At 43.8% G+C, this 26,351-nt stretch overlaps 1 protein-coding gene across 1 annotated transcript in view; it reads left to right on the forward strand.

The window, feature by feature from the left end:
• Window positions 1-261: 261 nt before the first annotated feature.
• The window catches only part of NUP153 (nucleoporin 153), a gene marked incomplete at both ends in the record, with an annotated part of 45,597 nt that continues 19,507 nt past the window's right edge, over window positions 262-26,351 (forward strand). The window contains 8 exons of the mRNA XM_079533951.1: window positions 262-378; window positions 18,255-18,468; window positions 20,603-20,851; window positions 22,066-22,205; window positions 22,288-22,416; window positions 24,544-24,660; window positions 24,787-24,831; window positions 24,943-24,996. Coding sequence (XP_079390077.1) covers window positions 262-378; window positions 18,255-18,468; window positions 20,603-20,851; window positions 22,066-22,205; window positions 22,288-22,416; window positions 24,544-24,660; window positions 24,787-24,831; window positions 24,943-24,996 — 1,065 coding nt within the window. The remainder of the gene's footprint in view (window positions 379-18,254; window positions 18,469-20,602; window positions 20,852-22,065; window positions 22,206-22,287; window positions 22,417-24,543; window positions 24,661-24,786; window positions 24,832-24,942; window positions 24,997-26,351) is intronic.

A 26,351-nucleotide genomic window follows, 5' to 3' on the forward strand; every position in this document is an offset into this window, starting at 1 on the left:
AGCGGGGCGAGGGGGGGCGCGCGCACGGCCGAGGAGAAGGGGTGCGCGCGCGCGCGCGGAGGAAGGCCGGCGGAGCGGAGCTTTGCCGAGCGGGGCGGAGGGGAGGGGAGAGGAGAGGAGAGGAGGGGAGGGGCAGGCCGCGCGGGGCCCCCGCTCCTTCCAGGCCGCGCGGCGCGTGGAGGGCGGGGGACGGGCGGTGACAGCGCGGAGCGAGGGAGCGGCCCGGCGGGGCGGCGGGCGGCCGAGGGGCCGCGTCCCAGCATGGCCTCGGGCGGCGGCGGAGGAGCGGGAGGAGGAGCCGGCGGCGGCGGCGGCAAGATCCGGACCCGGCGGTACCACCTGGGAGCCGCGAAGCCTCCGTACGGCAGGAGCAGGCAGGTGAGGCGCGGCGGGGGACGGCGGTGCGGGGCCGGCCCTTTCTCGGTCCCCACGTGCGAGGCGCCGGGCGGGGGCGGGCCCGGGGCGGCCCCTTTTGTTCCCCTCGGTGCCGGCGGTGGGACCGGCGGGAGAGCGGAGCGCCGCGGGAGAGGCCTCGCCGCCCGGCGGCACGGCGCGGGGAGGGCAGCGGCCTTCTGCTGCCTCGAGCCGCACGCCCCTCGCTCCGCGTGCGGCCCGGGGCGAGGAGGGGGCGAGTAACAAAGGCCGGGAGCTCGGGGCCCCTCGGAGCGGGCGGGGAGCCCGCCGGTGCCCGCCGCACTGGGGGTTCCGGGGCGCCTTCATCGCGCGCCTGGAGTTGGCCGTGCGGGTGGACCTCGCGTCTGTTCCAATAGGAACGCGAGCGACGGCGCTGCGTGCCGGGCGCGGAAGTCGGGGCGCGTCCCGCGTGTGCTCCTGCCTGAGCCGCGTCCGGAGCTTTGGGGGAGCGCTGAGTCTCGCACGTTCCGTTGACTGAGCGACGCTGTCCACGTGAGGCTGTCGGCACTTCGTGGGGAGCGTCGCCGCGCTGACAGAGTGCTGAAAGCCCTTGGTGAACGAGCGTTCAAGTTGCCGTGAATTTCCTGCGCCGATACAGCGTCGATAACTGATAAGCCTCGCGATTGTGTTTAAAGTAATCGGCAGAGATGGCTTTCTAGCCCCGCTATTGTCTGGTATCTCGAAGCGTTTCTCAGCAGGTTTGTTTAGGCAGCGCAGTGTGCTGGGGGATGGATGTTTCACGGCTGTTTTCGAGGCTGGATAGTGATAGGACAAGGGAGAATAGTTTTAAACTGAGACCGGGGAGGTTTAGGTTAGATATGAGGAGGAAGTTTTTCACACAGAGGGTGGTGACGCACTGAAACAGGTTGCTCAAGGAGGTTGTGGATGCCCCATCCCTGGGGGCATTCAAGGCTAGGCTGGGTGTGATTCTGGGCAGCCTGGTCTGCTGGTTGGTGACCCTGCACATAGCAGGGGGTTCGAACTGGATGAGCACTGTGGTCCTGGAAATGGTTTTAAGTTGAAGGAGGGAAGATTTAGATTGGATGTCAGGGGGAAATTCTTTCTCTCTTACAGAGAGAGTGGTGAGGTGCTGGAACAGCTGCCCAGAGAGGTTGTGGATGCCCCGTCCCTGGAGGTGTTCAAGGCCAGGTTGGATGGGGCCCTGGGCAGCCTGGTTTGGTATTAAATGGGGAGGTTGGTGGCCCTGCATATGGCAGGGGGGTTGGAGCTTGATGGTCCTTGAGGTCCCTTCCAACCCTGGCCATTCTGTGATTCTGCCCTTTTCAATTCAGGTCATTCTGTGATTCCGTGATTCTTTGATCCTGTATTTGTGGGTTTTGCCTGGTAGTGGGTACTGCAGAGCCAATGTGTAAACAGAACAATAGCAGCTTGTTGGAGGGGAAAAATGTAGTCAGTTAGTAAATGGGAGACTGAGAGGTGTGCTTATCATAGTGAATAGCTTTTTAACTGTATGAACTGTATAAACTTGTGTTACATAAAAGAATGAGCTCTGGGTAGGTAGCTAACTGAAAACTGAGTTGAAATTGAAATTAATGAACATGTGTTCCTGTTTTCAATGTAACATTCGCTTTCCAGATTTACTGGTCTTAGTGCTGAGTTTGGGAGGACCTGAGAGCAATTGGTGCAATTTTATCTTGAAGTTACACCTTTGATTCTGATCTTCTCCCCTCCAACTTTTATCATTGAGTAGATTCACTGAGAGTGAACCTGGTTGAGATGCTCTTGGTCAAAATTGTGGCCCTGAAAACCCTGTCTCATACCATCAAGCTCTGAGGGTGCCTGGGCACTGTGGGCAGCATAGCTGACAGCTTTGATTTTCTGGGAAATCGGATTGATGTTTGTTTCCCCCTTGTGTGAGGGATGATTAGCGGGATGCCCAGTTCATCGCCGCCTGCTTTCTGGATGTTGCTCTTTAACTGTAGTTCCTGGGGATTTTTGTCAGCTGGGAATTCTCCGATCATCTCCAATATATGCTGCAGTCGCTCTTCTACAAAATACAGTGACAGCTTTGGAAGGCATTTGCAAGAGGACGTGCTGATGCTTTTTAAAAACTATTAGTTAAAGCATTTGTTCAGAATGTGGTAGACCCTGCTTCAGTTTCCTTTTTTGCCTGGAGCAATCAACCTACATCTTCCACTTTCCAGGCAGATATCCCAGTCGTCAAGCTGAGTGTTATCCTCAGTTCTCTTGGTTGAAGCTGTGCTGCTATCCAGAAAAAGAAAGCATGATTCACTGAGCCAGAAAGAGGATATATAAGAAAATGCTGCCCTCCAAGCATGGAGGTGTTCAGGCTCTGGTCCATGGTTTCAAAACTTGTTACTTGTTTTACATTAGATGTTCCTGCAGCAAGCGTCCGAAGCCTGTTATTTCCTGCCTGTATGCTTGATGATTAATCATTAGAGCCATGCTTCGTTATGTTTTTATTTGCTTGTTTGTTTTTAAGTCTTTGCCTTTTTAAAACCAGCCATGATAGGAGAGGTGAACAGACGCTGCCTGGAGAAGAACACTTGGAGACTTGCAGTTTGTGTGCTGTCCTGAGAGATGGAGATACGGATGTTGATTGCCCCACTAGTGAAGGAACTTAAGCCATGGTGCTTTCCCTCCAGGACTGCCATCCTGCCTTACAGCAAAGGGCACCCTCAGTGGCTGTGTTATCAAACAAACAAGCGAAAAGTAGCAGCACTGCTAAGTAAAGGTGGGACAGTCGCCCACTGTGATGGCAATCCTCAGAGACAAAAAGGCCCTTCTGTATTCCTGGAGGTAGAATTTAGAAGTCCCTCCCAGCGACTGGGTTTCCTGATGGCTGAATGATGACAGCTCCATGCTGATTGTGTTGACTTTAGGTAATGCCACACTTGGCATGCTACCTGTTCGCTCAGCTGCCTCGTGCTGAGACTTCCATTCTGTGCTCCACATAAAGAGTTTGGACACTTGGCTTAAAGTCATGTCTGTGCTCTGAGGGCTAAGTATGGTTGGAGAAGGGAGCTGTTGTGCCTGGCATGTGGGTTTCATCTTCCGGACATGGCCGCAAGTGCTTTAAATGCTGGGTTGTCCTGGTCATTCAGGTAGGCTGATGACTGCAATTTCTAGGGTGGGTGTGTTAAATGGGATGACTGTTGACATTATTAAGTTATTAAACAGCTTCATTATGATATCTCCGTGTTTTTATTGTTGGCTTTAGGTTTAGCTTTGCTTTTTTGTGTCTGTGTACCGATGAGCCTGGAATGGTGCCATTCTGTTCCAGGTAGAATATAGGTAAGCTTCAGAGATTCAAAATTCTCATTATAGGAAGAGACTAAAATAACCTTTGGGGTTATTATTTACTTGCTAATTAATCCTTCAAATGAAAATGTCAGAGAACTTGGATTCTCCTGTACTCTTAGACTCCTACAAGAAGATTCAGGCATGAGAAAAAGATAATCAGTTATACTTGAGAAGCCTTTTTAACCTTCCCATAAACCTGTTTGCTTATGTTAAGCTTCAAATTAGAGGTTTTTGGTAACTGGCCTTCATATTTGTAGACTGAAACTTCAGGTGGTTTTTACTTTTTGTCAAACATATACATATGTTCTCGTGTGTACTGGTAGCGATGCTACCCTGGTATAAAGCAAAACAATCTAGGTGCTTTCATTGAAGAAACCAGCAGAAGTTGCTACATGTTTGTGATGAGTGTGATTCTGAATCCTTGGGATGGTATCAGAAAGAGGAGAGGTGCATTTTCTGTGGGTCCCAATCGTAAAGCACCTCTGCTTGGATGGTTGAAGTTTAGAATCACGTGCGGTGTCACGTAAGGACAGAGTAGTTATGGGATCGGGAATCTAAACTGTGTGCAGCAGTGCCTGAATCATTACATTATCACCTGATTGTGTAATGAAGACGGGCCAGTTATAAACTCGTACTTGATTTATGCCTGGGATTTTCTTGGTCTGCAGCGCCTGCAGGCTGTGGGCTGGAGTTTTATAAACTGCTGGGTTGGTTTGGGGGTGAAATCTTGAAATTCATGCAAAGAGTTCCTAGAATATCCTGTTGAGTAATGTAAGTTAGTTCTTGTGTCGTGAATCTTAGGAAGCAAAGTATTAATCTATAAAAATCTTTAATCTATTAAGAATGTCCATATGGAACTGAGCACGTATGACTATTGGTTTAATTGTTAGCAATAGGATCATACCTCAAAGCGTGCTTAGGTGCTTGTGTTCATACTTGATGTCTCTCTCTGCTAGTTTTGATTTAGTAGCAGGTTAGCACCTTGGGCTAAATGTTTGTAAACTTTAAGGAATGTTTAGAGTGTCATCCTTAAATGATGTTTTGTCTCTGTTCCAGCAATATCAAATTGTATTAGCAAAATGGATGTGAAAATGTATTACTTGGCTTTGGACTGGCATCACATGCAAATTATGTATCCTGGTTGGGAAGACCTTAGCTGAGATGCTGAGTTTCCCCTCACTTAAGCTGTCAGTGGTACAGCACACAGTAGAATCTGATTGCTGTCCCATTTTATGAATATTTTGGTTTCTGTCTTGCAAAGTGTTTTCATGACAGCCTTGGGGAAGAGTAATATTAGTGAGTGGTGTCTTCAGACAGAGGATTTTAAAGTAGATGAAAGAATTGTCCCTTAGCTGGGGCGCTGACATTGCCTTCATTTGCCAGCAGCTCGTCATTTCCTCCGCGTTATTTATTCCTCCAGTCAGTAATTAGCATTGGTTCCTGTTTCCCTGCTGTGCGGGAACTGAGCTGCTGATTCAGAAGACTGAGGATAGAGTACCAAATTTCTTCTGCTTACCTGAAAAAGTTTGAGCAGAGCTATTTTGGGTCGGCGTGAATGCTACCGCAGCGTTGTGTAACAAATTTAACACAAGCAGGATGGATGTCTGGCTCAGTCAGCGTGGCTCACCTGGAGATCAGCAAGGCACTCAGCATGGTCTTCTGTATTATTCTTGCAGACAAATTGGGGAAATACGTGCTCATCAAGGAGGCCGCCAAGTGGCTGGAAGACTAGCTGGACACTGACTTAAAGGATTGTGATGGTGGTACTGAGAGACACTGACAGCCAATTGTTAAGAGTCTCCTGGGGAGATATTTGGACTAATTCTGTTTTATGTCTTTAGTAAGCAACAGGGATGAGAGAAGTGCAGCACCCCCACTGGGTTCCTGGATAATAGCAAACTTAAGGAACCTCCAAATGCTGAAGGACAAGGCTGCTGTTGGGGTTTCTTGACAGTAATGGGCTGGCAGGAACCTCGTGTTGTTGGGGCATAACAGCTCCATGCAGCAGTACAGGCTGGGGAAGTGTGGCTGTAAAGCTGTCCAGCAGAAAAGGAGCTGGAGGTGTTAGTCAACAGCCAGCTGAACGTGAGCCATCAGTGTGCCCAAGTGGCCAAGGACACCAGTGGCATCCTGCTCTGTGTCAGAAATAGTGTGGCCAGCAGGACTGGGGAAGGGATTGTGCCTCTGTATGCAATGTAACTGATGCACATCTCAAATCATACAGTCACAGAATCGTTTGAGTTGAAAAGGACCTTTAAGGGTCACCTGGTCCCACTCCCCTGCAGTGAACAGGGACACCTACAGCTACATCAGGTTGCCCAGAGCCCGGCCAGCCTGACTTTGGGTGTCTCCAGGGATGGATCATTGATCACCTCCATGGGCAGCCTGTTCCAGTGCTTCATTACCTTTACTGAGAAAAATATCTTCCTTATATCCAATCAAAATCTTCCCTCTTTTTGTTTGAAACCATTTCCCCGTATGCCATCACAACAGTCCCTGCTAGAGAGTCCTTTTTTCTTACAGCCCTCCTGAAAGGCTGCTATCATGTCCCTCTGAAGAGAGGCTGAGCATCCCCAACTCTCAGCCTGTCCTCAGATTTTTGTGGCCATTCTCTGGGTGTGTTTGAACAGGTTCTTGTCTTCACATCTGGATGCAGTTCAGTTTTGGGCCTCTCACTATGCAAAGGAAACAAAGTTGCTCTAGTGCATCCAGGAATGAGTACTGAAGCTTGGGATGAGACTAGAAAATATGTCTTTTTGAGGGAATTGGGGCTGTTTAGTGTTGAGAAGAGGAGGCTTAGGGGAGATGTCATTGCTCTCTACAACTATATGGCAGGAGGCTGCAGCAAGGAGGCTTCCAGCATCTTTTCTCAGGTGACAAGTGGTAGGATGTAAGTGATAGCACGGGAGAGGCCTAGGTTGGGTATTGTGAAGAATTTCTTCATGGGGAAGTGATCAAACACTGAAATGGGCTGTCCAGGAAAGTGTTGGATTCATTGTCCCTGGAGGTATTTAAGAGACGTGCAAGCGTTGCACTAAGGACGTTTCAGTGATGAGTCTTGGTAGGTCAGGTTGATGTTTTGATTTAAAGCATGTTATTGAGAACACTATCCAAATTCTTCTTGGACACTGACAGTTGTGGGACATCAACCACCAATGTAGGAAGCCTGTTTTCACTTTGTTTTCCTCCTCTGGATGCATTCAGGTATTTAAATATATTTTTAAATTGTGGAGCTTAGAACTGCACATAGTATTCGAGGTGAGGCTGCAGCAACACTAAGTGCAGCAGGAGATGTACCTGTTTTGACCAGCTGGCTGTGCTGTGCTCAATGCACCCCAAAATGCACTTTGCCCCCTGGCTACCAGACGCTGCAGCTCATGCTAAACCTTCTGTCACCTGCACTTCCAGGACTCTCTGCTGAGCTGCTCTCCAGCCACTTCTCTTCCAGTCTTTGCTCGTGTCTGGCATTGCTCTGTCATGGGTGCAGCACTTGCATTTGTTGGACTTCATGCCATTGCTGATGACTGAGTGTCCTGTCCATCATGATCCCACTTCAAGGCTTCTCACCCCTCCAGGGAACCAGCGGCACCTCCAAGCTTACTGTCATTGGCAGTCTTGCTGAGGATGCAGTCCAGTCCCTCATCCAGGTAGCTGATGTAAATGTTGAACAGGACTGACCCTAGAATTGAGCCCTGGGGAACACTACTGGTAACCGCCTGCCAGGCAGGTGTAACCCCACTCACTACAACCCTTTGAACTCTGCTGTTCTGCCAGTTCATCCTCCAGTGCTCTGTGAACCTGTTCAGCTCGCTATTGGACAATCTGTCCAGAAGGGTGATGTGAAGGATGCTATCAAAGGCCTTACTGAAGTCCAGAAAGACTGCATCTACAGCCTTCCCTGCATCCACCGAGTGGGTGACCTTATCCCAGAAGGAGGTTGGATTTCTAAGGCAGGACGTTTCCTTGATGAACCCACACTAACTACACCTGATCTTTAAATGCCTTCTGTATTCCCTGGGATAATCTCTCTAATTTTTCCAGGCACTTATGTCAGATTAACAAGTCTATAGTTTCTTGGGTCTTGGCTCACGCCCTTTTTGTAGCTGGGTATGAGGTTGGCTAGCACTCCCCAGATCCTGTAGCGTGGGTAACTTGTTGAGCCAACTCCCTCAGTACTCAGATGAGGCCAGTCAGTTCCAACAGACGTATGTATATTCAGCTTGATGATATATTGAAGATGTTTTCCAACCTGAATGATTCTATGATTCTATGACAAAAGCAAAAAAGTCCTTCATCTGGAACAAAACAACTCCCCAAAGCTGCTGGACTACAAGTTGAACCCGTGTCAGCAGCATGCACTTGGGGCAGAGGAGGCCAACTGTGTGCTGGGCAGTATTAGTAAGTTTGTGGGCAGGAGGCTGGGGGAGGTGGTTGTTCCCGTCTGTACTGTACATCCAGGAGTGTTGTGTACTGGAGTTGACAAAGCTGGACACACACACACAAAAAAAAAGACATTGACATCCTGGAGTGAATCTAGCTGAGAGCCAGCGAGATGGCTAAGGTTAGGACACAGAAGGAGGGACTGAGAGAGCTGGATGTGTTCACCTTAAGAAGGGGAGGTGAAGGGGAGACCTGCTGTCAAAAAATGCCTATCGAGAGTATAGGAAAGGTGGAACAACGTTCCTTTTGCTATTTCTGGGTGGTCAGAGCAATGGGTAAAGAGGCAATGAATTTAAGTTTCAAAATGGGACATTCTTTTTCATTGCAGCATAGTCTTTTATCTGCCAGAGAAGACCTGTCAGAAGAACTTCTCACAGAGGTTTCCATCCTTGGAGATGCTTGAAGCACTGCTGGACACAGCCCTTGGCTTGGCAGACTGCTCTTCCTGTCCTTTCTCTGAGTTGGACAAGATAACCTGTGGTGCTGTGCAGCCTCTGGCATTGCTGCTGTTGGACCATGATGTGGTTTCAGCATAAATGCCAATTCAGGTGCACAATCCTCTTTGTTGAGGGAAGCGTCTTAAGGGCAGTGCTGCTTTTTGAGGAAAGAAATAACGCTTCCATGATGCTGCTGCATGTTGTCTAGAGTAAATTGCAGGGTTGCCCTCAAGAAGAACCCCGCTAAAGAGACTTCTGTAGGGTTGCAATTTCCAACTCATTTTTTTTAAAGTAGCTATTGTATTTTTAATGATAGGTCGTGCAATATAGCTTGCCATGGTTTTTTTCCAGTATTAATCGAGTAGTGATCATACAAATAGGAACTGTTGAACAGTGGTGTTTATAGAAGCATGATTGAAGGTGTTCCCCAATATACACCATTGGTGTTTTCTACAAAGACAACGTGATGAAAACTCTCCTTTGTGCTTTTTGTAACATAATATACACATCTGAGGCTGAAGAATTATTCGATGTCTGTAATGATTTTCTAATGAAGAATTTTAGCTATTAGGTAGATTTTCTTATTACTGTTAAGCTATTCAGTAATTCATCTATTCAGTTTCATGAGCAACTCTCCTGAATTTGGACTTTTATTACTTTCCCTTGTACCGATGTCTTGTGCCGTGGATCTCCCATTCATGCCACTATGTTCTGTTGGCTTTTTTTCCAAATAGTTTTGCATTAAAGCCTGGACTTGCTTTCTCCTTTTGCCCAGGTCTTCTCTACCCATTTCGATGTTGAATCAAAGACATGGTTTATGTTCATTTTTTAAGCTAAAGAGATGTTAATTTAGCTAACAGTTGAGGCACTTGAAGCTGGTGTTACTCACAGCTATGCATCACCACTTCAGCTTGTTACTCCCTCACCTCTGTTAGTGAAAGGGACTGGAAGATTACTCGGAGCCCTTTCAAGCCAAGGCAGATGGGTCATCAGAAAATGGGGCCAAGGCGAGTAGGAACTAGCTTGTTTGACTGCCTGAAGCATAAGGCATTTTGCAACTTGCTGATACAGTATTTGTCATTGTGGTGTTCCAGATTACTTTACAAAAATGCTTATTAATAAAAAGATCCTCTCAACTGTGCTGTTTGCTTTTCTTTGTTGTTATTGGAGAGATTGCAGACATATCCCCCTTCTTTTGACAAGAGAGGACTTGAAGTTATTTTTCCGCTGTCTAGGAAATAGCACAGCAATGGAGCTGTTGTGTTGGGGCAGCACTGCTGACGTTCTCAGGGCGGCAGTTCCTTTTGAGATTCTGTAACTCATCTTATAATTGCACTTTGCATTTAATTATAGTGTCTGTATGTGTGCTTGGCGTGGTTGTGATCGCCATCTTTTTTTAAAGTAAGCGTAAGCTCATGATAATCTCTATTGCTGTGGAAAAAATGTGTGCATTAACATTTATACCTCTAACACTAAGCTTAAAGCTACAGTTCTAACACACGTGCTTGCTTTGCAAATACCTGTGCCAGCAGAAAATTTTCTTTCTCCTTGGTAAGGTTGTTTATTCCTGTCTCCATAGCTCTGCTTGTTGGGAGGAGTTGTGCAAGTGTGTCCTGAAAAAATAGCTGACTTTGCTTTGAAGCTGTAGTTTCTTTTGAGTCTGACTCTTTTCTGCATGAGCTGGGTCTCGTGGCTCCTTCCCCTCTTAGTGCTCTACCTCTGGTTGCCTCCAAGACCAACCAAAGATTTGAACTGTTCATCTGTACCAGGGACGTGGTAATTCTAACGTCACAACTGCCATAATGTCAGCCTTAAGGATTTGTTAATAAACTTAATATGCAGAGCTGTAGAATATATACAGATTTATAGAGCTGTATACTACTGTTTACAGCCACTGGATAGATCTCTGTGCAGTGACAATCTTTTTTTTGTATTAGTGGTAAGAGAATGATATTTACAGATCCGTTGTGAGATGCTCTTGATTCTGTCAGATGAACTGTGGAGAAAACACATGGCCAGAAATATGTTGCTGCCCCTATTTGTTGGAGAATGCTGCCCTGCAGCAGAGGTGAACCTGTGTTGGCTTTGCCGTTTCAGAATATTAGCTTAAAATGTCAAAGATTATAACCATAGCTGCAGCTAAAGCGGCTGTGTCTGAGTCAGCATTTTAGTTTGTCTTAAATCTGGTCAGAAATGTGTGCAGCAGGATCAAATGTAGTTCAATTTTTAAAACTCCTGCCCTGTTTAATTGCAGGTTCTGCTGACTTAGTTGAATTGTGAGATCTGACTTGCACATACTAAACAGCACTGATGTGTGATGCTTCAAAAGTAAGAAGGCTTAGAGCTTTGCTTACTTTCAGGTGAGCGCAGAGAATAACTAAAGGTGATTCTTTGATTACTTACTTTTAATTTGCAAGGTCAAGTTGGTGTATAAAAACAAAAAAGATTCCGTGTTTAGCAGGATTGACATGATAGATTTTGTGTGCCCACCAGCGTGCGCTGTGATCAGCTCAGTTTGCAGCTCAGTAGTTGTTCAGAGGGAGCATAAGAGCAGTTGGTCATCTTTTATTAACACCCCATAAAATGAAAAAATGTAGTTCCAGTCTTCTTATTACAAGTTTATGATTTACTCTGGAGTGCTGCCCCAAAGTGACAGAAAGCACTTCAAGTTATCTGTAAGGTCTGCACTAGAAGACATTGGGCATGGAGATGAGCATCAGCAAGCTGTGACTTGCCCTTGAATGGCATTTAACCGTTGCTTCAGAAGCTGCTGCGGGATTTGGCCTGCTCTTGCTTGTAGTTTACCCACAGAACGTGTCCTCTCTGCTCAGAGCTGTAGCTCGTGGGTGCGTTTAGGCAAAGTGGCAGTGAAAATATTGTTTATTTAATTGCTGGGAGTCAAATATATTATCAGAGGTAGCAGATGCATAGGATGAGATGTGATATGTGGAAAGCATGCATTTGTATGCATAGACTTATTTCCTGTGAAGGGGGGGAAGGAACAGAAAGGTTGCCATTTCTTTTGGCAGATAGAAATGAATATAATGAATCGTGCCTTATTGTACAGAGAATATCTACAAATAAGATTTTATGCCTAAACTCTATTTAAATCCGAAATATAAATGTTTGTTATCATGCTTCTTGCTAACTCTCATAGCTTGTTCTAATGGCCTTGCAAAGACCATCTGGTGCTTTGGGAAGTGTATTTTTTGATAATTTTAACTTTGGACCAATTAGACTGCGTGTCTGTGTGGTTGTGAGAGTTTGCTACCCTGGTACCATGCGTTGCTTTAGATGTTGAATAAAGACAGTTTAGACTGTGGGGTACCCTTACAGGAGAAGAAAAATAAATCGAGCTGAGTTTTGGTTGGTAGAATTAGGGCCCTTGCAGCTGTGCTGCAGACACTCTGCATTGTGCAGCAGTCTTTCAATAAAAAAATGTGCTGATAGCCCCTTCTTAGATTAAGAATGAATTCGGTCAAAACAGCTCATGAAGTCGTAAGTGCAGGTTGTCTCCTTAGTCCTAATTTTTGTTTTTGATGCTGATAGATCTCAGTGTCTACCACTCCATATGCACTTCATAATTTGCAGCACCATCTCTTGATTTCTGCTGAGGGTTGGCTGGAGCCTCGCACAGTGCTGGTACCAAGAAGGGAGGCATCCTGTACATTGCTCCATCTTTTGAAAATGTGGCTGTAGGTGTGGACTAAACTCGAGATAAAACTGTTTGGTGTAACCAGGATTTAACCTGGGTGTTAAGTGGGTTAGATGCTGGTTTACTTACAGGAGCACACGCTGGTTTTTTGCACTTGGATGGAAGGGATAATGATGGGTTGTTGTCTTCCTTGTGGAAATGTACAGGCAGTGCCAGAATGCAGAACAGCACTAGTGTCCCTGGATGTCCATCTTAGAGCTAGGCTGAGAAAGGCTCATTTCACACAATAAGAGGGAAGTACTTACATCTGGAAGCATAAACCCTTCTTCATGGTCTTTGGAAATAAATTTGTACTAGTCCAGTTGCCTTAAATAAAACAGTTGTTTTTTTCCACTGTCACATAATTGATGACATTCCTGTAACATATTGTTCTTATTAAGTCATAAGTTTTATTGTCTGTTTTCTAAATGAAATATCAAACTGCTGTCCTACATCCAGACTGAAACCACTCCCTAAAGGAAAAGAGCAGAGCTAGTTCAGAGCCGCTCTCCGTCTGTGCTGCTGCAGGAGACAACCATGTCACGTTTCCATTTCTAACCTTGCTTTTGCACTAGCACCACTGTAACCAAATGGTGAGCTGTTGCAAGCCGTAGGTGAAATTTTGGCTGAGTCAGTTCGATAAAGCCCTGATATGGATGTTACATGACTGAGTATCAGTGCATATTTGGTCAGAGGAAGGGAGAAGTCTTGCTGCTTCTTTCTCTTGTCCCGCTGCCTGATCTTTCTCCTGAGCCATTTCTGTTGCACTGCGCCAGCTGAACTCATTAGTCCAGCAGAGAAACATGTGCTTTTTGCCAGATTAACAAATTCAGCTAGTAAGGAGAACAGCCTGCTGCGCCAGAGCTGGCACTGGGTAATGTGGGGGATGGAGGGAGCCCGAGTTCTGTCAGTGGTGGGAAGTGCTGCTTCTCGCTGCACTTCGCCCTCAGGTGCAGGCTTTCTTTTTGAAGACTTACTGATTTGTATATTTCAAGAGCTTGAGCTTTGAAATGGGAAGCAAAATAACAAAAAATCTGAGTTGGCCTTGATGCTCTTAGAGGTGTGCATATAGGGAAGTAGAAATTGGCTCTCCTGACAGGTTGTGCTTTTTGCATCTCTGAAGGGTTCATGTCAGTGTGTAGCCCTTCTGTGTTTTTTTTTTTCTTCTTTTTTTAATACATCCCTTGTTGTACAGTGGGATTTACTTAAGCCTCTTGGATTGAAATCAACTCAATTACAGAAACCAGAATTACCAGAACCGTTTTCTGGTAACGCATTGTTTCTGAGTATTTCTGCCATCACTCTGCCCCCACTGCTATGTGAGAGACCCCTGAGGAGCTAGACAAACTGTCCAGTTCATAAATAATTATTGCCAGGAGACGGCCTGCTTTTAAGGTTGAAAGTCAAACTGCAACTGAAACCTATTGGTTTTTATTTCTCGATATAAACCCTTTCAGAAAACGTCATTTTAAAGTAGTGAATTAGGATCCCTGCTTGTTTACTGTCGGGTGCCTACAGCTCATCATTTGTTTGGAGTCGCATCCCAAGGCAGCGTGCCTGTGAGCTGCAGCTGTAGTTACTGTTGCTGTGGTGGTGCATGTATGTGTTGGTGGAGACATACCCAGCAGTGCTGCAGGCGCTTGGGATGCAGAGTGTTTGAAGCACTGTTGTAAATACCTGTTCATAAGCTATTGGATCTCTTCTCAATGTTCTGTGCTTTGTTCCGCTTTCCTGCTGCTATTTTCGGATGAACATAGCGTGTGAGTGCATTTAACATCAGCAGATAACCGTTGGAACTGAGAGAAGTTCTCAAACTGCTGAAATCAGTGAGTTAATTCTGAATCTGCTGAAGGACCAAAACGTATTCACTGACTGAATTGCTGCAACTACAACTGGGATTCTGCCTGTCACCGTATCACGTTGCTGAGCCTCCTGGTCCGGTAGCAATGAGGAACAAAAGAGCTGCCCCTCCTCTGAGCACAGGGCTGGCACCAGAGAAGTTGCTGTGCGGCAGCATGCTGGGCATATGCAGTGAGTTTAGGTGACGAGGGAGGGCCTGGTAAGTAACTGTGGTGTGAGGGGTTGAGCATTACACAGGCATGTCTTGTTACAAAAGGAGGCACGTCTGATTCTTGGGTTGTTTCCTTTTTTTCTGCATTGCATACATTGTCCAGTATATTCCAGGAATTGCAAGATTCATTAAACTTTTTTTTTATTTAAATGAAATTAACTTGGAAGTTGTAGGTGAAATATAGGTGGCTTTTTACTTGTATTTAATGTGCTTCACCATATGCATCGATGGATTGATAGGCTCAGGCCAGTTGTATGAGGTTCATTGAGACCAAGTGCCAGCTCCTGCATTTTGCTCACAACAACCCCATGCAATGCTACAGGTTTGGGGCAGTGTGGCTGGCAAGCTGTGCGTAAGAAAATGATCTGGAAGTGCTAGTCAGCAGCTGGCTGAACATGAGCCAGTAGTGTCTCCAGGTGGCCAAGAAGGCAGCCTGGCTTGTATCAGAAATAGTGTTGCCAGCGGAGCGGGGAAGTGATCATATCATCCCTCTGTTTTCTGTGCTGATGAGGCTGCATCTCAAGTACTGTGTTCAGTACAAGAAAGATGTTGAGGCCCTGGAGCACATACAGAGAAGGGCAACAAAGCTGTGAAGGAACTGGAACACAAGTCTTACAGGGAATGTCTGAGGGAACTGGGATTGTTCAGACTGGAGGAGACCCAGGAGAGACCTCATTTCTCTCCACAGTGACCTGAGAGGAGGTTGTAGCCAGGTGGGGACTAGCCTCTTCTCCTGGATAACTAGTGACAGAATGAGAGGTAATGGTCTAAAGTTGCACCTGGGGAAGATCAGGTTGGATATTAGGAAAAATTTCTCGTCTAAAACAATGATGAGGCATTGGAACAGGCTGCCCATGGAGGTGGTGGAGTCACTATCCCTGGAGGTGTTCAGGAAACACGTAGATTTGGCACCAAGGGACATAGATTAGTGGGCATGGTGGGGATGGTTTGGCAGGCGGTCTAGATGAGCCCAACCTTAGTGATCCTATGCATACTACTGAAAGCATCAGATTTGATCTCTGGAGAGCTGCTGCTACGGATGAGATATACAGCATCCTTGTCAGCCTGTGTCATTCCGCTCGGTGGGTTGTGAGGAAGTAGGACAGTCCCTGGTCTGCAGGGGTTGTGGAGGTGACAGAGTCAGACAACAACTCAGAGCAGCAATACAAAACAATTTGAGTTTTCCAACTACAATTAGTCAACTACCTTGAGGCGAAATGAGGCAGCTTTCTACCAACAGTAAACATTATGGATAAAAGATACTCTGACACAGGTGTTATTTCCTAGTCAGCTACTTTGAGGCACATTTAGGCAATGGCTGTTAGAGAAAACAAATGAAAAGAGATCGAGGGGAGAAACAGGAAGACAGTGAAAGATAGACAAAACAAAAGTGAAAGAGATTTTTCACCATGTTCTTGGACCCAGTGTTGTCTTGAGTTGGAGCCTTGATCTGTGATTCAGCCAACAACAGAACGTGCATGCTCACTATCACGTAGTCCAGTTGGTTACAGACTGCCCTGGACGTGGCAGGTCCCTCATGTCTGCTCAGCTGGGGGGTTCCAGAAGATTGGGGAGTTTCGGCAACGGCCTCTGGTGCTTGTGCACCCTCTCCTCAGTAAGTTGCCATAAGAGGAAGTGGGTAAAACTGCTCGCTGCTCTGCCTCTGCAGGACCCAGACCTCCTCTCTCTTGAACTCAAGTCTCTGAGTCAGTTTCCCACTGGTCCCTTACACCACCTCTGGAGGGACTGCTGATGCCCATGCAGGGAACCTGGAATGTACCGGCAGCACTCTGCAGTATGGCTGGGTGGAGGCTCCCAGCTTCTGAATTGTTTAAGGAGTTATCTTGGGCTCAGAAAGGTGGTAGCGTGGACAACGGTGGCAAGGCAGCCATGTGCAAGAAAGGGTCAGACCATCTTGGCTTTAGATGTGGATGATAAAACGTCATCTCTAACTGCTTGTCTAGCTAGACTGCAATTATTCATTTGGATTACTGCAGATTGACAGGGTGATTGCTCTTTTGGATGCCTGCAGCTTCTTCCTTCATCTTTGGCAGCGCTCAGTACTGGTGGGATTTCTTCAGCAAGAGAAACCCGTGGGCCTATTGTAATAGCCGTGCTCTGTGTGAGCAACTCTCCAGCAATAGTAGGTGAAGCAGTGCCTTTAGTGAAAGAACGCTGCCTTGGGTGCCTGAGCGTTTGCTCTTTTTTGCAAACGCTATCCTGTATGATGCTTTGTCCCGATGCTCTTTCATTCTTAGGGCTGGTAAAAAGTGGAATGTGTCAGAGGAAAAGGTGTCAACGAGGGGCTGGGGGATTAGAAGGAGCCGCTCTGCTGACACCGTGCGTTGAACTGCTTGTGAACTCTGGCATCAGCTGCATTTGTGGTTTCTGCAGAAAAGCTGAGGCTTAGTGTTTAAGAGAAGAATAGCAACGTTCTGAGCACTTTGTACTCATTTTAATGAGTGCATTTTAATGTAGTAATTGTGATGGATGTGTTTATTCCGTGGTATCCTGCGCGGCTGAAACTGTCCCGGGTATTTATTCTGTCCTTGTGCAAGTAAACAACAGAATAACAGATCATTAGGAAAAATGTCTAATTGTGAATTAGAATGACTTTCTTCCTGTGAAAAGACTTTTTGTTTTCTACTCTTTCCTCTTCCCTTACCTCCCTCCTAGTTCTGGGTTCAAGGGTGTATCAGTGTTTATAATTCTTGTATCTCAGTGTTTGCGCTGTCGTCTATGGAATACTTCAGTGATACAGGCTTCTATTTTGGTTATGTGGGGTTTTGTTGTTTTTGTGTGTATGCACGGTTGTTATCTCAGAATTTTGTTAGTCTGTAACTAACTTCAGCATGTTCAAAGCATATTATCAATTTTTTACACCCAAATAATTATTTCAGCTAGAAAGTTCTATTTCCCAAAGCCAGAAAAGTGGTAGAGCAGGACTGTTGCTACAGAACCAGGCGCACACATCAGCAACCGCTGAACACATTTTTTGCTGTATTCCATTCACATTTTGTCACTTCTTGGTTTTCAGTGTTGGAGTTGCTGAGTCAGCCTTCATGTTTGCTTGTAGCGCAAGGAGCCAAGCAGCTCCGTGGCTGTCAGCAGTGTGAGAGGGAGTGCTGCAAGCCATTGGACAGAAAGGGATGCTAAAGTTTTGAGGGAACGATGGGGAAAAAGTGAACATCTATAACATGGTAAATTAGCATTCTTATAATGAGGAATGTAAGAATTGCCAAGGATTTGTAAATGGCAAAATGGAAATGGCTGTTAAGCGTATAGTAGTTGTGGAGTAATAGTGTTTGGAGGTCCGAAACTTTAATGTCCATAAAGTGAAATTTGATCAGAAGGGGTCTATTTAACATATCTGCTGTGATGCAGCTGATACTGCAGCTGTAGCTGTGTTTCTTCCTGGATTTTGATCAGGTTACACTGACTGTTCAGAGTATAGCAATGTTTTTTTTGATGCATGTTATTACTGTGATTCAGCATGAGAAGAAACAGCAATATTTAGACTCCCTGCTCTTAGTGGATGGAATGATCATCACTGTCGCTGCAGGTAACTGCTGGGTTTCTGTTTTAGGCGGTTTCCAATTGAGTATGTGGAGGAGGAGTTGTGGAACAAGTATGTAGATCAGGATTATGTAGAAATAGTTTCCTGATGGCCTTGTGAATTGACAAGCTGCTGGAGAACTTCGATGGAAGCTTCAGAACTTTGAATATCAATAGATAGTCAGGAATCAATCTTAGGGGAATTTTAGGCATCCCCAAGGATCAGCCTCCCACATCTTACTCTTGGTCTCAGTGTTTGCTGTATAACCTCTGTCTTTGAGGTCTGTGGAAGATTGTATCCAGCACATCCTGTTGGCTGAATTTCTGTAATTAAAGAAGTATTTCTTCTTTCAAGCAGGGAATTATTAGCAGAATGACAGAATCAGTGAAAAACATCGTACCAGGATGGCTACAGAAGTATTTTAATAAAAGTGAAGATGAATGTGTAGATACAAATGAATCTACAAATCAGGAAGAGAATCCAGTAAATTATCATCATAATTATAGAGATGAAGATACCATAATGACCGATGGGAGAGTCACACCTGAACCAGCAGGAATTAACCTGGAAGGTATGTGAAAAATCATTGAGTGTTCTGGTTATCTCTATTTCTTCACAGATTTCTGGTTTTGAATTTGAATTTCCAAAGGAATCTGCTAAGAGGGTTTTGATGTAATTAAAACCAGCCCCTGCCCTGCAAGTTAACAAAAAAACCAAGCCTCAAAACAACAACAGTTTGTGAAACTGTCTCTCAGCTTTAAACTGTAATATGGTTATAAAGCATAGAACTTAGAACTCTTGGAAGCCATCCGTTAACTTCATGTACTCTGTTAGTCAGGTAGCAAATGCTGAAAATACTCATTTACAAGTGTGCTAAGTTGTATTTTCTTCTTTCTTTGTTAGAAGACCTGGAATGAAACTTTGTCTAACTGCCTAAGGCAATTAAAAACATTAATTTGTTTTGAAGTCCTGAAAACAAAAAGTAGATTCAGAGGAAAAAAATTCTTCTCATGTCTTGGTTTTTTTAATGGTATTTGTTTACCTTTTGGACTTAAATCAATTTAGTAAAGCTCCTTGTTAGCTTAATGGCAAACTGGGGAACTCGTGCATGTGATTTATGTCAGTATTTTTAGAATATTCAATAAAATTAAGATATGTGTTAGTGTCTGGGCTGTTGTCTTTGAAAAGATATTTGGACTCTTGTCAGAGACTTGCAGCCTCTATACCATGTTAAAAATTCATCTTTGTTTTAAATCAGGTTCCTCCCACTGATTCTGTAGTCCTGCTGTGTAAATTTGCTTGTGCTTTCAGTTGGGTTCCTCTTTGATAGCTGTTGGGGGAATTTATCTTTTAATAAGGAGAGTGGTTTTGTCTGAGCATGTAAAGGTAATCATAGATAATATGGAAAGTCAGTTGCTTCTGTTGTCAGAGTCAAAAATAATGAGGAAGTATCTTTTCCTCCAATGTCATCTAATTGTAAACAAGGAGTTTATTGCTTTCTGTGTTGCTGTAGCATGGGAGTAAGCTTGAATAAAGCAATAGATAATGTCTTCATGACTGGGGAACACATGCTGGCTTTTCTGTAGAACTGTGTGAAAGAACCTTTTAGTAAGAACAGCTGCACAGCAAGCTCACTAACTCCAGAAGATCAGGAGCAGGTGGGCCGTGTAGAACCTTTGTAACTTATGTTGCTGTCTGCGTTTGTTACTTGCTATGTTTAAGATTTGTTTTGATTTTTTTTTTTCTTAAGATTAGTTATTACTACAATTGTAGATAAACGTGTTTCTTCAGCTGTGAGACACCTATGTGCTAGAGCTTGTATTCCTTGCTTGGCTGATGAAGTATCTCAAGCAATACTGTCCTAAAAATCTGCTCATGTTTTGGAGAACTGATTAGTGGTACTGCAGTGGCTATGAGAATTGAACTAGCTAGTTTGAGCTTCGGTGCAAGTATCAAGGGGAGAGCTGCTCAAAATCGTTTGAATTCCCAGGATTCCTGAGAGAGTGAACTTTCATCAGGCAAGATATTTATTAGTAGTCCTGTTCATTTAGCAAGTTGGAGCTGTGAGGCCACCCCTTCCAGGCCACTGGCAGTGTTTGTAGACCCTTTGGTTCCAGAGGGAAAAATGCTTGTTTGGTTACTTGGGCCAACATGCTTACTTGTCTCTTGGCTTACAATCTCAGAAGTTAACGGATAGGAGATAACGTTTACATGTGGTGTGACCTGATTTGTAGGTTTGTTTGGGAGGAAAAAAAAAAATGCTGAAGTACTGCAAACATTCATTTTCATGTTGTATTCAAACTAATGAGATCTTTGTGCCAAGATTATATAAACTGCAGTGTTGTCTGCAACTTGCCACATGATCTCAAATTTTGGAAGTTTATTGCAAGCTTTTCAAGCAAGAGGAGGGAGTCTATATGCTTGATTAGTAAACGATCCAGCACATGAGCATGATGTCAGAACCTGGTGTTGTAAAGCCCCATACTTAACTTTTTCTTGATGTGATATTAATACTTAGAATTGCAAGTAGTGTTGCTGTTGTAGTCACACAGATGAAACCCTATCTGGATGAGAAAGAAGTTAAATTTGGCTTCTCTATTTTTGTGCTTAGATCTTGGCAATAGCTTGACTGTTGATAGAAAACAGGTTTTGGCTTCTATGAGCTTGTCTATAGGAAAGCTGATCATCTCCCTGTTTGTATTTAGAACCATCCACGAGTAGATCAGCACTGAACTTTTCAGTTGTGTTAACAAGGCCGTCTCTGCATCGGAGCCATTTGAACTGTACCGTGTTAGATTCTGCTGTACCACCTTGTCAGCCCTCTACATCTTCTACACTTGGCATTGGCAATCCTGGACTGTCTCTCGTAAAAGAAATAAAAGATTCTACCTCTCAGCACGATGATGATAACATCTCAACAACCAGTGGCTTCTCCTCTAGAGCGTCTGATAAAGGTAATTTTCATACTTTCTTTTAATTTTTAGTTTTGTTCTTACATAACGTGAAGTACTTTGCATTCGTTCAGATTCCTCATCAACTTAGTAAAATAAGTAAATGTCAGCTTTGGAAGTGAGAATTGAATTGAATTTTTAGTGTTTAGAAGTATTTGTTTCAGTCAAAATTTTAATAGAATTGTGCTCGGAAGTACATTTATGAGACCTTGATGTTACAAAAAAATCACTGCTGATTACCTACTTTCAGCTAGTTGTATGTAGGTTTTGAACAGTGGTTCAAAATGGGGTGGTAGCAAATGAAAGTGACTTGTTCTGGCTTGACAGCTGGGTTGATTACTTGGAAGAGGGACTCAATGTCCAACAGACAGCTAGTTAAAAGTGAGGAACTGCAGGTGACAAATGGAAATGCAGGTTGTTTTCTTGTGTTTCACAAAGAGCAGATAAAGGAACCATTCTGACTGTGTTTGAGCTGCTTTTCTGGCCTTTCTTGAAAGAAGGCTTCTGCTGTCGATGCTGCCATGTTTTATGCTGAGCTCACTAAGGAATGCACAGTATTTTAAAATAAAAAATGGATGTTGTATTGATGTAGATGGGTACCTGGGTCACCTCACTGTGAAAGGGCAAACAGCAGGTTTGCAGCTTTTTCTAGTATAGACATGGATTGAGGCATTCTCAGCAAGTTTTGTGGAGTACATATTTTTGAAGTTCAGAGTAGATGTTGCCAGGATTTAGCAATATAACCTTTGCCTACTAGAGCATTCTGATGTGTCTTCATAAAAAAGTACATGGGAAACAAATTAACTCTGTTAGATCAGCCTCTGGGGAATCTTTCAGGTTTAAAACCTTGTGCAGTTTTGACCTATCTGGCCTCCAGCCTTTCACCAACACAAGAAAAACTTTGTGTCCTCACAGATGCACTGGTGTTATGCAGTTCCCTTTAATCTTGATATGAAAGAAAAAAAAAAAAGACTTTGCATTGGAAACATAGAATTGGCTTCCTAAGATTGCTGAAAAGTAACTGTATTTGTGTTGAACAGTTTTCAAGTTCAGAATTGGTACTTGATTTTCAGACTGTATGTGAAATGGATCTGTTTAAAGAATGCTGAAGTCAAGGTTATTTTTTGTATTAAAGAACTCAAGTCAGTGTGACCCTTAATAACAGGAGTTCTTTTTGTACTCAAGGCATTTACATCCAGTGTGTTTCTTTTTGGCAGATATCGCAGTTTCAAAAACCAATTCAGCACCACTGCTCTGGTCCACAGAAGCTGAAAGATCTCATTCCCTCTCCCAGCATTCTGCATCTAGTTCAAAGAAACCTGCATTCAATTTATCTGCTTTTGGAGCTCTCTCTCCTGTAAGTACAGCACAGTATTTATTTGAATCATTTTAAATGCGTGCCCATTTTACTAACCAGTTACCATACTGTGTTTCTGTAGTCGCTTGGAAACACTTCTGTCTTTAAGACAAGCCAGCTTGGAGATTCTCCATTTTACCCTGGAAAGACCACTTATGGTGGAGCAGCTGCAGCAGCAAGGCAGACAAAAGTGCGAATTGCTCCTTATCAGGTATGGGAAAAACAGCGTGGTAAGAAACAGTGGTTGAAATACTAAAGTTGTGTACTATAGCTTTCAGAGCAGAGCTGAGAATGTGGCAACAGCTCCTATTCTCCCCTCTCTGTCTGCAAGAGTAGAAATTTAAATGGCAATTGCTATTTAAATTATTTTCAGTAGGTATTACGTAAAGATTTGTTGTAATGAACAAGAATGACTGTTAAAGCTAGATGTTTGTAGTTGGGATTTCCTCTATTGTTAAGTCTTTAAAAATATTCCATTTGAGTGCCATTGTGTACCTCTAACTGTATCATGTTTAAATGACATCACGCAATTAAAACAGTGACAGCGTAACATCAAAAACCTGTGTTTATAGTAGCAAAAGCTACACTAGTCAGACCTGTCTGATATTTATCTGTAGAACTTACACAGTCATATCTATACTCATGCTATGAATAAATTGTATAAGGCTGTTCATTCTAAAATAGCATTGCAAATCCTTTATTCTACTACTGCCCAGAGAGGGGCATGCAGGACTAAATGCAATCTCAAGGTGAGCAGTAGCATTCTTTTTTATTTTGTTTCATACTGTTCTTGAAAAGAGTTATTTGCCTCTGAGAGTTCTGGGTGCTCTGAAATGAAGCTGTAAGTAAATGCTGATGGCTCTCAGTAACAAGAGTTGAATCAAAAATAGAAGTCAAATCAGGTTTGATAGGAAAGTATTTTAATCAAAATGCCCTTTATAAAAAAAAAAAATCAAAAGGAACTTGAAGGAAATTGAAACACAGCTTTCTGGATTTATTCTGGCAGTCCATTTCAGACATGGAACAAGGGCATTCTGATGCATGGGAAACCTTGAAAACTTGTTTTTAAAACTTCCTGCAAGCTGGGAGCCCTCTTTGATCAGTTATTTTAACTTTTTGCAGTGTAACTGTGGGTTACACCAAAAAGAGGAACCAAAAGATTAGGCTTTTAATGGAGAGAGTAGCTTGCTTATTCCTGTTTTCTGTGAATTATAGCAACATAGTGGGAAGAGTCCAGAAGAGGGCCACCAAGATGATGGGGGGATTGGAACATCTCTCACGAGAGGAGGCTGAGAGAGCTGGGCCTGTTCAGCTTGGATCAGGGGAGGCTCAGGGAGGATCTCATCAATGTCTGTAAATCCTTGAGGAATGGGTGCCAAGAGGATGGAGCACTGGGCTCTTTTAGCAGAGCCTCGTGCTGGGACAGCAGGCAGTGGGCATAAACTGGAACACTGGAGGTTCCATGTAGTTACCAGGAAGCAACTTCTGCGCTGTGTAGGTGATGGAACATTGATACAGGCTGTTCAGAGGCTGTGGAGTCTCTTCCTTGGAGATCTCTCTGAGATGCCTTGATGCAGGCTTGGGCATCCTGCTCTGGGTGTCTCCGCTTGAGCAGGGGCTGGACTTGGTAGACCCAGAGGCCCCTTCCCAGATCAACCATCACATGATGCTGTGAGCCTTGCTGAAGTTTTTGTATGCTGTGCAGTCTGCTTCCTATCTTCACACTGTGTGATAAGCACAATGTGGTTACACTGCCATGCTGAATTAAATTGTGGTGCAAGTAAAATAGTTTACTTCTTCATTGTAATGTGTTTTGATCTGTTACTGTTCAAGTCAGAGCTTTATCTTACTAAACAGAGAAAAAGATTTGCAGCCTCCCCTCCTGAGGGAGAGGAAGAAGCAAGAGAGAAGTAAAACTAGGAATTCTTGGTTGTGGTTGTGTGCACTGATTTAAAGATGGTACACTTGCACCATTATGAAACTCTTCAGATGTGTTGTCAGTCAAAGTGCTTTCTGCATAACAAGCCTTTGCTTCAGTTCTGTTTTTCTGATTACTACTTCAGAGATGCTGGCACTCATAACATCTTCTATCTTTACTTTCTACGCATATGGATTTCTTTTTTAGTTTTATCCCTTGTGCAAGATGTATTGGAGACCCAGTTAAACTGCTATAAACTCAGAATGTATTTTCATTATGTCTTGAACTCCCAGTGAATGCATTTTTCTCTGTTGTCAGAGAATGTTGGTTATGTTGTTTGTGTAGCCTACGGACGTAAAATACATGTGTATTTAAATCAAAATTGAGCAGCATGACAATTACAATGTTGGTTTTTTTCAGACACCAGTAAGAAGGCAAATGAAAGCTAAACAAGCAAACGTGCAATCCTATGGTGTGACAAGTTCCACAGCACGGCGCATCCTGCAGTCTCTGGAGAAGATGTCAAGTCCTCTGGCAGTAAGTGGCACTCCTTTTTATCTGCTTTATTTCATATACTTATAAAGCTTAGTACACGTGCCAGTAAAGAATGAAATTCTTCCCTATGTTGGGCCCTGTTTAATTTATTGATTGTTTTTTCCATAGGACGCTAAAAGAATTCCATCTTCTGTTACCAGTCCACTGTCTTCTGTAAGTTGACTGTGAAACCCACGCATTTCTATTGCATGAAACTCTCTCTCGAGGGGCGGGGGGGAGGAAAGAAAGGATCTCTAATATTTAGGCTTTTTTCCTTTCCCTTAGCCTGTGGACAGAAGCGTGTTGGATATTACGGGCTTCCATTCCTCTCGAAAACAGGTAAGAACCAGTGATGTCTTAAACTGAGAAATCTTCTTTGCTTCAGTGCTATCACAAGAAATTTGACCTCAGTGGCACTGTACGCATGAGTACAAGTTAATGTTAGCATTACAGGTACAAATTCATATCTTGGTCATGTGAAAACAGCTAAAAAAAATGCCATTCTACCTGCACTAAATGAAGAGCTGTGAAGATTACTTAGGTTAAACATTTATGTGATCTTTGTGTGGTGGTGTCTTGATATGTCAAATGAACAACTTTTCTAGAACACATAAAGTAGTTTTGTCTTGTCCTTCATCTTGGAGTGAAGCTGTGTGTTAAAATTCCTGTTTGGGAAAGCTTGATCTTGAAGAAGTGATCACAGATAGCAAAGTAATGATCAAGTGGTCATATAGATTTAGTGCAGGCTTCTGTGTTGATTCAGGTGCAGAGAAGGAGTACTTCTGTTTATTATCACCATCCAGATAATGAAAATGAAAATTGTTAATTTCTGTCCTTTATATAATCCATTGATTGGATGTATAATTAAGTTTACAGTCACTTCAGTGTTTACAAACATCTGAGACTTCCTGCACCTTCTTTTTTCATGTGTGCTAAATTATAAGATTACAGAAAAGTAAAGTACAGCATAAGTATTACCCAGTTAACTGCAAACAGATCTGGTGTGAATTCTCAGTTAAATTGTAGAACCACACCTGTGATATGGCATTAAGAAAGATCTGCCAGATTTGCAACAGAGAGCTTGAAGTTGTCAGGCAGTAAACGAGTGTTGCACACAGCTGTCACTGGGTAAAAGGAGGTAGATTGTCTATTCATAATGCTAGGATTCATAATGTTTGGCAGAAGAGTAGCCTGTGATGAAAAGCAATTATTTGCAAAGGACGTGGCTCTCTGTTTTCCTGCTGAAGGGAGCGGTATGGTTGACAGAACCCTTGTATGCTCAGGCAAAACTTTTGCAGTGGGTAGCAGTGATGTATGTGGTATTCCACTTATTTCAAGGATCTGCACTGGGCAGAATAGCTCTCGGTGTACTAAACAGCTAACTGGGCAATTTTTATTTACTTAAGTCATTTACTTTTAAAGCCAGCAATGAAACTGTTCATTCAAAGCAGAACTGTGAATTTAAATAAAACGTGTTCTAGTCAACGTTCCAATAATTCTTAGAAAGATGCATTTTTAATCACATTATAGGTAGTGTGAATTTTATTACTGGGTGCTGGGAGAAGTTAAAGTTTAGTGTGACATTTTCTGTTCAGAAGAACAGCAAACGTTGTAAGACTGATTCTTCTGTTCATTGAGACTGTGGATGGAGCGTTTGGTAAATCTCATAGCCTCTTGAGCTTGCTTTCTGTTTG

The sequence above is a fragment of the Tetrao urogallus genome (assembly GCF_951394365.1).
Source record: "Tetrao urogallus genome assembly, chromosome: 3".
Lineage (NCBI taxonomy): Eukaryota > Metazoa > Chordata > Aves > Galliformes > Phasianidae > Tetrao > Tetrao urogallus.